Raw genomic sequence first — 11,903 nt, 5'->3', positions numbered from 1 at the left:
TTCATTAAGACAGAGTGATGGAATACCAATGTTTTCTGTTTTCTGTGATTTGCTACATTTTGATTAAGACCATTAAGAATTTAATCCTACCTCATTTGATCCTGTTGGAAGTTCCCCTGAACTTGATGGAATTTATTTCAGAGTAAAGTGTAGTGTAGTGTTGGTGTTGGGCTATGACTCTAGAGACTAGCTCAGCCATGGAACCCACTGGGTGACCTGGGCAAGTCACATTCTCTCAGCCTCAGAAGCAATGGCATTCTTCTGAAAACACAAATTAGGGTCACCTAATTTGGAAATGACTTAAAGTCAAACGCAACCATACATATATGAGATTGTAAGGAAGATGATTATATTTACTTATCTGTTTTGTTTTAAAATCCTAAAAGGTTTTCTAGTTAGTTGATGTTGCATAAGTTTTACACTTTGTTCCTGTTTACTTGTTTTGGGGCACTAGTTTTACATTGAATGTTGTACCTGTTTGCTTCAGGAGATGTGAAGGCAACGTAAAAATGATAGTGTGCACGCGCACACAATAGATACAGTGATTCCCAAACTCTGGCTCTCCAGATGTTTTAGACTTCAGCTCCCAAATTCCTGACTGTTGGCCAAACTGCCTGGGGCTTGGGAATTGAAGTCCAAAACACCTGGAGGACCAAAGTCTGGGAAGCATTGAGAGTTTCAGGTCTAGCCTGTAGTACTGAATCCTTGAAGTTTTTATATCATGGGGATGTAAAATGATTTTGGATCCGCACGTGTACTTGCATATACATGGCTAAAATACACATTGTGCATCCATCCATCCATCCATCCATCCATCCCACACTCACCTGCTCTAACCCCAGTAACAGATTATTGGAATACTGTAGTTAATATTGCTATTTGATTGTTGCTTGTTCTGTGTGCCTTCAAGTAATTTCTGTTTTGGCAACCCTCAGGCAAACCATCTTGGGGTTTTTTGACAAGACTTGTTCAGGGTTTGCAATTGCCTTCCCCTGAGGCTGGAGTGTGTGACTTGGCCAAGGTCACTTGCCCAGTGGGTTTCATGGCCGAGTGGGAATCGACCCTGTTCTCCAGAGTCATAGTCCAACACTCAGACCACTGCAGCACTATTAGTCCACCAATCCACTCCAAATGATATTAAATATTCTGAAATTTTTAAATATAACCTTGGGCACAGGGCAGAGCAAGCAGTTATATAGCAAATAAAGGAATATGCTTCAGAGGACAAGGGGCTTTCCAAATGAGTGTGATTAGAGGTGGCAGAGAGCTCAAGCACTGATCTTGGTTTGTGAGATTAAACGTACAGAATAACCAGCATCCATATTTTCTTCTGTGTGGGAGGAAAGGCAAAACTGCCAGAAGTGTAAAGTGTGCTATTCAATAAAAGGGACTGATTTCAGTGCTCTCCAACTTTCTGATAGTTGCAGTTATTATGTCCCCAGCAAATGAAAGCTGTCAAATGCAAAATGATCACATATGGGCTACAGAGTTTTCCTTATAGCTGCTTTAAATGTGTTTTGCAATCAAACTTGTTGGGGGGAATATACAGTGTAAAGATTAGTTCCAAGTGATACATATTTTCCTACATGAAAAGCAAGGTCTATCATTACTTATTACACAAGCCTGATTATGAATCCCGGTGTGCAATAAAGTGTCAATTAATACAACTGTATTAATTGCACACTTTTTTAAGTGCACTTTTCATACTTTAGGGGGCAGTATTGTTTGAAACACAGGATTTTTTTGGGGAGGGGGGAGAGAAGAAAAAAATGTCTCTTCATCTCTGGAATTCTTTTCCCCTGAAGTCTTGCCAAGCCTATGTCTGTGTGATTCCAGAAGGTATAAGACATTTCATTCAAATTGACTTTTGGTGAGCAGGGTTAGGGTGGAGATTAGGTGAGGTTTAATCGGTATAACTGGGGATTTGTGGTTAATGTGTTTTCACCGAGCCAGCCCCCTTGAGTGGGGGGAAGTAGGAGAAGGTTAGTCCCTCTGTCTTCAATGCACCTGTTGTTTGTTGTTGTGTGCCTTCAAGTAGTTTTTGACCTACAATGATCCTAGGGGAACCTATTATGGGGTTTCTTGGTACATTTCTTCAGATAGTTTATCATCACCATCCCCTGGGGCTCAGGATTGTGACTTGTCCAGGGTCATCCAGTGGGTTTTAGTGCGAGCAGCAATTCGAACCCTGGTCTCCAGAGTCGCAGTCCAACATCAAACCACTAAACTATGCTGAAAATTGGCATTGGATTGCTACCTTAATCCTTTTTGGGGTGAGATTATTTATTTATCATCTACCCCTCCATTCATCCATTTACCATATTTACACAACTATAAGTCAACCTTATGTATAAGTCAAGGGCCGATTCAGGGCAAAAATATGGATTTTGATATGACCCATGGATATGTAAGGGCGGTTTGAGCACTGGACTCTGAAGACAAGGGTAGAATCCCTGCTTGGACATGGAAACCCACTGAGTGGCTTTAGCAATCACACTCTCTCAGCCTCAAAGAGGTAAAAGAAAAACTACCTCTGAACAAATCTTGCCAAGCAAAACTCGTGATAGGCTTGCATTGGCCATGTGGTGTAGTGGCTTGAGTGCTGGACTATGACTCTGCCAAAAAATAAAATAAAATAAAAATGTGGAATCCATGATATGGAGGGCGACTGTATATAATCACTGTATAAGTCCAGACATTTTAGTAAAAAAAAAGTTGACCCAAAAATCTGGCTCAACTATTCATGGGTCAGTGTAAGTACTGTGTGTGCTGTGTGCCTTCAATCATCTCTGACTTCAAGGTGAACCTATCACCCCAAGGTGAACCTATCAAGGGGTTTTCTTGGCAAGATTGTTTCAGAGGGGTTTTGCCATTGCCTCCCTGGGTGAACATGTGACCGACCTGCCCAAGGTCAACCACTGGGTTTCATGGCTGAACTGGGAATCAAACCTTGGCCTCCCGAGTTGTCGTCCAACACTCAAACCACTACACCATGCTGGCTCCCATAATACTTGTCCTGAATTCCAGATTCAAAGGAAAAAGAGAAACCTTTATGTCCCTTCACTCTTGGATGGGACATCAGTGCAAACTGTGGACTGTAGTTCTATATTACATGCCTGTTCCTTAGACTGACTCCAGACCCAGAACAAATAGCAGCTGAGTTCATCAAAATCTCCAAAACCCCCAAACTGGGGCTTACAGGTTACCCCCATGTGCTTTATACCTTTGGCATAAAATCACACAGACACTGAAATTTTAAATAAATACCAAGCTTTAAAAATCTGCTTTCACTCTGCATAATTTCCTGAATATAAAACAAATAATTCAAATAAGAAATGTTTTCAATGCAAATGCCAGCCATGAAAAATAATATTCAGCGGGCCCTTGGTATCTACTGGAGTTTGGTTCCAGGACCCCCATGGATGCAAAAATCCATGGATGCTTAATACCCATTATATAAAATGGTATAGTAAAATGGTTTTCTTTATATAAAATAGCAAAATCAAGGTTTGCTTATTGGAATTTATATATTTTAAAAAAATATTTTCAAGCTATGGATGGTTAAATCCATGAATGAAAAAAAAATCATAGATAAGGCAGGCTGACTGTACTTGTATGAAAATAATGGGGAAATAATTCAATTATTTGTTTCAGATTTGTTTTCCTCCACATTCTTCAAAAAGGACAGGGGTGGAAGATATCTCACATAAGTTCACATAAGCTTGATAACAGATTTGTAAAACAGTCCAGACTGAGACTATCAAATCCCCACACAGCCCATGGAAACCCACTGGGTGACCTTGTGCAAGTCACACTCTCTCAGCCTCAGAGGAAGGCAAAAGCAATTCCCTCCGAACAAATCTTGCCAACGCTTGAGTGTGTGGGCTTGTACTGGAAGAAACCAGCAAGGTCCTGTCTTTTTTCCTGGCAGAGGAATTTTTGTTTACAAAATTGTAAAAAGTAGAGAAAATTCTCCAGGTTCTTTGAAAGAGGAAGAAAAAGCAGTGACCTCCCCAAGAAGAGTAATGGCGAAGAACTTTGCTTGTTGCATAAGTACTGCCTCCTCCCATCCTTGCATTTTTTTAAATAAACCCAGCAATGTTGCCCCTTAGTTTTTCCCTCCCCAGCCAAGGTAATTTGTTACAGATAATGGTCATTAGTGGAAGTAATTGTGTCTCTGCTCTGAACATCTGTCTCTCAGTTGAATGTGAAATGATCCCAGATGAGGTTGACCAAGTTCCGAAGACTGTCATACAACTCCTGTCTGGGAGCTTTTGGCATGGTGCCTCCTCAACATATTAGTGGTGTTGTTCAAAGCCTCATTCATGAAGAGATCCACATGGATGGATGAACTAGCTCAGCCCTTTTTAGGTGTTCTGAATATGTATGGTGGACAGAAAGCAAGCTAACCTCACCACCTCCAGTGCCAGTTCCATTGCCCTTCACACGTGGAGAGTGATTTTCTAGACGATAGCTTCCATGAAGAGTTTCTACATGACGTGTTGTTGTTGTGAGCCTTCAAGTAGTTTATGACTTATGGCAACCCTAAGGTGAACCCATCATGGGGTTTTCTTGACAAGATTTGTTCAGAGGAAGTTTGCCATTGCCTTTACCTGAGGCTGAGATCATGCAACTTGCTCAAGGTCACCCAGTGGGTTTCATGGCCAAGCTGGGAATTGAACCCTGGTCTCCAGAGTTGTAGTCCAGCACTCAGACCACTGCACCAAGCTGCCTGCCAACTTAGGGTGACCCCATGAATTTCATAGGGTTTTGTTAGGCAAGAAATACTCAGAGGTATATCCTTCCTCTGAAGCAGCGGTTCCCAATCTGTTCTCCGAGGAGCTCTTTGGACTCTGCGTACACTTCCAGGTGCTCCATGGCTACTCCAGGAAAATGTAACACTACTCCTAAACACCACTAACCTGTAAGAGGTAGGGAAGGCCTCTTAGGGGTTCCACCATAGAAACTGATTCTAAAAAGGGCTCCATGAATCAAAAAGATTGAAAACCCTGCTCTGAAGTATAGCCTACAGCACCCAGTATTCATTGGTGGTTTCCTATCCAAGTATGAACCAGGGCCGACTCTGCTTAGTTTCCAAGATCAGACAAGATCTGATGCCTTGCTAGGAAATATCTCCAGCCTCTCCTTGCAATGGGACGCTCTGCAGGTGTGCTCTATTCTGCCTTTCCTTTCAAAGCAGCAAGTGCACTAGTCCTCAGGTTGTGGCACTCTACTGCTGGCTGGGCAAGTGGTTTTTTTCAAGTCTGAAGAAAGGTCACATATATGTCAAGGGAGGTCTTTGATTTCATAAAGCTCTGATGTGCAGCTCTGTGTTCTTTAATTCCAGGCCTCTGAGGACTCAGGAGGAGTTGTAAAAAGAAGCCATAGAGGAAAAATCGTGCTCCTTTGTGTTCTGCTGTTCAGTGTTGTCCTGGGCCTTGTGCTACTCATTGTCTTCACTACCATTACATGCAACCTAGGTGCAAGAACATTCTTTCTTTCTGACTTACCTCTGTTTGAGCCATGTACAAGCAGTGGGTGGGACCACAGCTTTCCTCCCCTCATTTTCACACACAGGTATATGGATGCACACCCTTCCTGTTTCTCCACACACATCATATAAATGGGGTGTATTCTCTGCCCAGAGGGTTCACTTTCTCATCTCTATACCAATTAAAATATATAATACAGTGGGCCCTCCACATTCACTGTGGTTAGGAGCATTGAGTCCCTATGAGAGTGGGAAAGCCCCAAATAAAAAACTACAATATATGTTACCTGCAAGAACATGTGTCTAGGACTCTCTGGGTCCTCCAGTGCAACTCTGTGTTCAATATGAATCAGACATTGGCCATAGAATTGTGCTAGAGGGTGTACAAATGCCTAGGAATCTCCAGGTCCTCCAGCGTGACTTCTGGAAGGCATTGGCCATTGTACTGAAAAACCTAGGGATTCCTAGGGAGAACATATTAATCAAATCTGTGAACAATCAAATCCAGAAAACTCAAAGCCACAAATGTGAAGGGCTGATTGTACTCTGTAATAGCAACTATTCCAAAAGATTACTTCTTGGCTAGACTTACTGTATTGAAATTCTTTATGGTTCATATCTGCTTTAAAGAAATAATTGTTTCTAACACCAGAATTTTCATAGAATTCTACACATGTCCATGTGTTTTAAGATAGCCAATTATTCAACAAAACTAAGATTTCTACCTTAGTGCTGTGGTTTAGCATCTTTTTAAAAAAATTATTTTTAAAAAATAAATGTTCCATTTTATTTCTAAATCAGCAGAAAAATGAAACATTCAGGAATAGGTTAATTCCCTCTGCTGCTCAGGTGAGGCAAGGCATTAAATGAATGTGATGTTGTTATGTGCCTTGAGATCAAAACTGACATATCATGATTCTATGAGAGGACTTTCTTGGCTAGATGTATTGAGAAGAGGTTTGCCATTGTCTTCCTCTAAGAAGGCAAAGTAAATATGGCTTGCCCAATGTCACTTAGAGGGTTTCCATGGCTGGGTGGGGTTTGGAACCCTGCTCCCAGAGTCCTAGGGGTTTGACAGCCCACCCCAAAATTGTTGATGCTGTGTGTCTTCATGTTATTTCTCACTTATGGCAATCCTATAATGAGGTTTTCATGTCAAGGTTTGTTCAGAGGAGGTTTGCCATTGTCTTCCTTTGAAGCTGAGAGCATGTGACTTACCCAAGGTCACCCAGTGGGCTTCCATATCTGAGAAGGGAATCAGACCCTGATCTCCAGAGTTGTAGTCCCAACCCTCAAACCACTATGCCACACTAGCTGTCTGGCTAATAGAGAGGAAGGAGAATACTCAGACACAAGTGAACAGGAAGATACTACAAAAGAGAGACATTTGAACAACCAGGATCTCAATGCTACATCAATGCAAAAGTCCCCACTAAATTTTAAACCAGATGGAGCTAACCTGGTTTAATAAACCAAGTAATAAGCTCCTTATATAAAATCCAGGTCCTTTCCATCTACTGTCCCATTTGGAGGGAGTCTTGATTTTGATGAGGATGCACTCATGGACATCATCATCACAACAAAAGAAGAAGAAGAAGATGGCTTTGTTGTTCAGCTGTTCAGATGTATCTCTTTTGGGTCATCAGTGTTGACTTTAAAAGAAGAAAAGAAGAAAATGGCAGATGAAAAATGGCAAAATTCTGGCCCGAATTCTCTTGCTCAAAGAACTTAAACCCATCTAGTTAAGAACACATTTTTGCTTTAAAAAACCAAGAACCCAGTCCAGCAAACCACCCTCTGTGGGCAAGCCCCAGAGCAACAGTAGAAACAATTTCTGAATATTGTATTTCAGATAGGAGGAACTACCACAACTATCTCTGCATCTGGGCAATCTTCCATAGATCTATGGTGATGAGAACAATAAAAGCAGAGTTCAGTAGAATTCTGCCGTCTTCAAAACCTTTGCTTTCTGCATTTTCCTGCATAAAAGTTCCTTCAAAAATCAGCTAGTACTACAGGCCATATTCTTCATATAGACAGAATTGGTTCCTCCCTGGACATTCTTTTTTCCAGAGTATACTCAGTTTTCTTCATCAAGACCAAAAAAGGGCACAGAGTTTGGCCAGTCTTGGATTTAAAATGTATAAATACATTCATCAAGTAGAAAATTCTACAGGGATAGTGCAGACCATTCAGTAACAGCTACATCTGGGAGACTTTCTGGCTTCAGATAGCTCCGCAAGAGCTTATTTGCATGTTCAATTAGTAGTTACCAAGGGGTAAGAGCTCACTAAGCTTGGTCATCTGCAATTTTAACTGACTATCCCACTAATCATTATCTAAAGGAGACCTCTCAGACCACAGCCTGGTCTAACCTATCCATATTCACCAACATAATTAATCAGTTAATTAATTAAATAGCCTGTTTTTCCTTTTAAATAGCTATGGCTCAGGAACCAAGATGCTTTATAACAAACTAAAACAAAGTACAAAGCAAATTGGACAAATACATGTCTCCAAAACTATCATTTGGTAGGCTTTTGTGTTCTCTGCTTGTAAATGGACCTGGGAGAAACAACCATAGATCCAATCTAAAAATTATCTACTGAAGTCACACATTTCCGTATCTTACCTGGGCAACAGGAGGAATTAACCCATGCCACAAACAAGAATAGATCTTCAAAATAAGTCCCAGTGTAGCATTCCTTTTGTCTAATTACAAGTAGTGTCTCTTTATTGTTCATCACTCTTTTAACATTTTTCCAGAAACCTGCAATACAACAACTTGCCTTCTGCTCTTGGCGAGGTTCCTGAGGGCCCAGAATGATGTTGTGGATCCTTGTGAGGATTTCTTCAATTACACCTGTGGCAACTGGGATGCCAACTCCACATGGGGGAAGAACACGCCACTGGTGAATGTCTTTGATGTACTATTGGAAGAAAACCAGCTCATCATGAAGAGGCTCTTAGGTAGGGAGGTGAAACAAATGGCTACTTCTATCACCAGAATCCCTTGCAGGTCTTTCCTTCTGACATTTGGTAAGAAAAACAAAGAAAGATTGCAGTAGGGTTATTATCTATCTATCTATCTATCTATCTATCTATCTATCTTGATGGCATCATCATCTGTCACCAGAGCTGATGTACCCATTGGCACCATCCTGTCCAAAACTTCATGTTTTGTATACATGCAGAGTTTAAAGGGCTAAACCTGCACCAGAACCATTTTAAGCCTATTTCAGAATTTAATTCATTACGTTTTGATGTGGTAAATCAGACCTCTAAATAGATCTTCAAAGGTGAAATTTTTGAAATGTATGTAACTTTTGAGAGTCAGCATGGTGTAGTGGTTTGCATGTTGGACTACAATTCTGGATTCCAGGTTCGATTTCTAGCTTGGCCATGAAACCCGCTGGATAACTTTGGGCAAGTCACACAGGTTGTTGTTGTTTTTGTGTGCCTTCAAGTCATTTTTGACTTAAGACGACCCTAAGGTAAGCCTATCACAGGGTTATCTTGGCAAAGGTTGTTCAGAGGAGTTTTTGCCAACGCCTTCATCTGAGACTGAGAGTTGCCTCCATGACTGAGCAGAGATTTGTACCCTGGTCTCCAGATTCATACTCCAATTCTCAAACCACTGTGCTATTCTAGCTCTATAACTACATATTCACCTTTCAGTTCTTTTTTATCCTTTCTTATTCTTATTCCTTACCACCTGCTCCCTCCCCCTGTTAGCAAAAGTTACACTGTAAGTTTCCTGTTTAGAAACTTTTTGTTGATCGTGTTGTTCTGCAGAGAGTCAAGCATGTTGGTGGCTGTATACATAAAATAAATTGCAGTTGGGCAGCATCTCTCCCTTTGCTTCTTCCATTTGTTGGAATATTGATCTCTTGCAAAGTTGGAAGAAAAAATATTGCTGAGCTTCAGGGGGCTGGTGAAAATCATTGTATGCTCAGGTGGAGAGGCTGGTACCATTTATGAGGCATCCAAAGACAAATATCTCTTCGTTTTATACTTTTAAAAAGTCATGTTGTGACACAGTGGATCTTAGCTGCTGGTGCTTTGAAAATATAGCCTCCAGTGCCCCAGTAATGATTCCAGATAGAGTAGTCCCTTCATCATATAGCACCATTTCCAGGATCAGCTGAAGTTAGATCTTCAGTCTTTGACAACTGTACTTTCTGGTCCCATAAACATACCCATGTGTTTTGCACATTACAAAAAAGAAAGAAAATCCATGTCCACAATGTCAGTTGCAACTCAACATCCCACCATCTGAGTGTTTATTGCACCTCCCAAACATTTGCTCTTATTCCAGTCTTCAGGAGTGTGTTTACTGTACTGAAGCCTAGAAAATGTAGCTAGGACAAATCTTCAGCCCAACCCTAAATAAAATAAAGATGGGCAGAACCCTGCGGTGAAAGAACTGGCTAGTTAGTGCTAATCTCCATTTGAAATCCAGCCCTAACAGTAATGGCTGTTGAATCCTCTTGCTCCTCACTAATCTTTTGGCTTAAACAAGTCACATTGCTTCAGTGACAGTATAATCCACTACTGGCAGAATTCCCCCTGTCAAGATCTGGATTCTAGGACCAGCTGTCCTATGCTCTCCTGGCATTTCCTCTTGCTTTCCCATTTTCTTCTTGCCAGAAACATTAATCCCTTCTTGCCTCTGGCTTGCGGATATTAGTCTGCCCCAGATCTACTTACAACGTGATCCACTTTTTAATTCCATGTATCTGCAGCCTATTATTTCCTCACAGTCCTGTTTTTAAGATGGCCATTTTCACCTTCTTCTTTCAGCCATCTTGCTGCTGACCAGCTTCACAAATACCCTTCTGCTTCTCTGTATTATGATGCAAGACTGTCCCTCATCTTTGTTCTCTGACCATAGCGAGGGTAACCAGATGTTGTCCTTTTCCAGGACACATCCTACAGTTCAACCCACTCTTCAAGAAGAATTTCAAAATGTCTTCAGTTTTAAACATGTCTAAGAAGCATGTTGAGTCAAGAAATTTGTCTACTTGGCAGCCTATCCTCACTGCAAATAGGAAAATAGGATGGATCTTTCTATAGTTCTTTTTTCCTAGGTGGAGCAGACAAAACTCGCACCCACAGCTCGGGGTGCGTTTGTTTCTCAGCGGGGAAAAGGATAGCAAATATCTTAGGCAGTGGGCTGCTTGCAGACACAATGCAAATGTTGAAAGGTCCCCCCCCCTTAATTTCAGTCCAATGGTTAAATGAAAGGAATAATTTAAATGAAGATCCAGTCAAGGGTTTGTTGCTAGTAAAATACAGCTTTGAGTATTTGTCTTGCTTAGAGTTCTACAAGCATATTTCAAGCTGACAAGGCATTTTAGGGAAGATAAGCTCATCAGAAAAATATGGCTGAGTAAGTAATAAGATGCAGTATGTATAATATAGCTGTAAATAAACCATATGAAATGAATGTATGTTGATATTAGTGTCTTTAGCTTTCATCTGGTAATACATTTTCCTTGAATGTCCTACAATTTGGGGTGCTTTGTCCTCTTTTGTGATTATGATATCTGGTTACGCTGACCATAATCTACTCTGCAACCTCCCTTCAGTCTCTTTGGCTCTGCGTCTCCTGCCATTCCTTAGTTTATCTACATCTAGGGACCTCTTCTCACCTCTTGGCAATACTTGTTTTAGATCTTAGTCCAACAAAACTGATTCCCTTCCCTGACAGAAAAAGAACTGCAAGCAGTTATGGCAGTTGTCCACATGGGGCAAATAAAATGCCCTCTCTCCTTTTGGCGGGGAGTCTGCATGACACAAGGATCAGTCTCTGGTTCTAGTGCAAATAGTCCAGATGATGTCTGGCCAGTTCAGCACTGAACCAGCCATATACCCTTCTTAGAAAAGTTTTTTAATGTAATTATTTGCTCCGGATCTTTCTGAAAGTTCTGAATCCCTTCATTGCAACATTGGGCGGCTATTTACAATTCATCCTGCTATGTCATGTGGCATGGCTGCCACTGTGCTCGGAGGTCAAATGAACTGCACAGCCATGTGATCAATGCTAGACACCTCGTTCTAACCTCAGATTGAGTAACTTGCTGTGGCTGCAGCCATATCAAATGGAACAGTGGGATATGCATGTGAATAGCCATCTAGTATCACAACAGAGTGCCCCAGATAACAGGGGGACATTGGGACAACTCTGGATTCAGAACACTCCAAGCTGTTCCTGGAATATGCTGACCCTTTCAGACCCGGCAATGGTCTCCAGCAACACAACTTTTCTAAGCCATCATATTAGCATACAGTGTTAAGAGAGTCATCTCCACAAGTGCAATACAGTAAAAGTTATTATCATGCCAGATTTTTCAGTTTCAGTGGGCCTCTGAGATGATTGTTAGTAGGTGACCAGATGTCCTAACCGCCA

The 11,903-nt window shown here is 41.3% G+C and overlaps 1 protein-coding gene across 4 annotated transcripts in view; it reads left to right on the top strand.

The window, feature by feature from the left end:
• Positions 1 to 11,903, top strand: part of KEL (Kell metallo-endopeptidase (Kell blood group)) — a 59,697-nt gene that overhangs the window by 13,232 nt on the left and 34,562 nt on the right. For all 4 annotated transcript variants that reach the window (XM_042454431.1, XM_042454432.1, XM_042454430.1 and 1 more), the window contains exons 3-4: positions 5,348 to 5,480; positions 8,258 to 8,461. In XM_042454431.1, the coding sequence (XP_042310365.1) occupies positions 5,348 to 5,480; positions 8,258 to 8,461 (337 nt within the window). The remainder of the gene's footprint in view (positions 1 to 5,347; positions 5,481 to 8,257; positions 8,462 to 11,903) is intronic.

This window comes from Sceloporus undulatus, chromosome 2 (genome assembly GCF_019175285.1).
Source record: "Sceloporus undulatus isolate JIND9_A2432 ecotype Alabama chromosome 2, SceUnd_v1.1, whole genome shotgun sequence".
Classification (NCBI taxonomy): domain Eukaryota; kingdom Metazoa; phylum Chordata; class Lepidosauria; order Squamata; family Phrynosomatidae; genus Sceloporus; species Sceloporus undulatus.
This window is presented reverse-complemented; position numbering and strand designations above follow the sequence as displayed.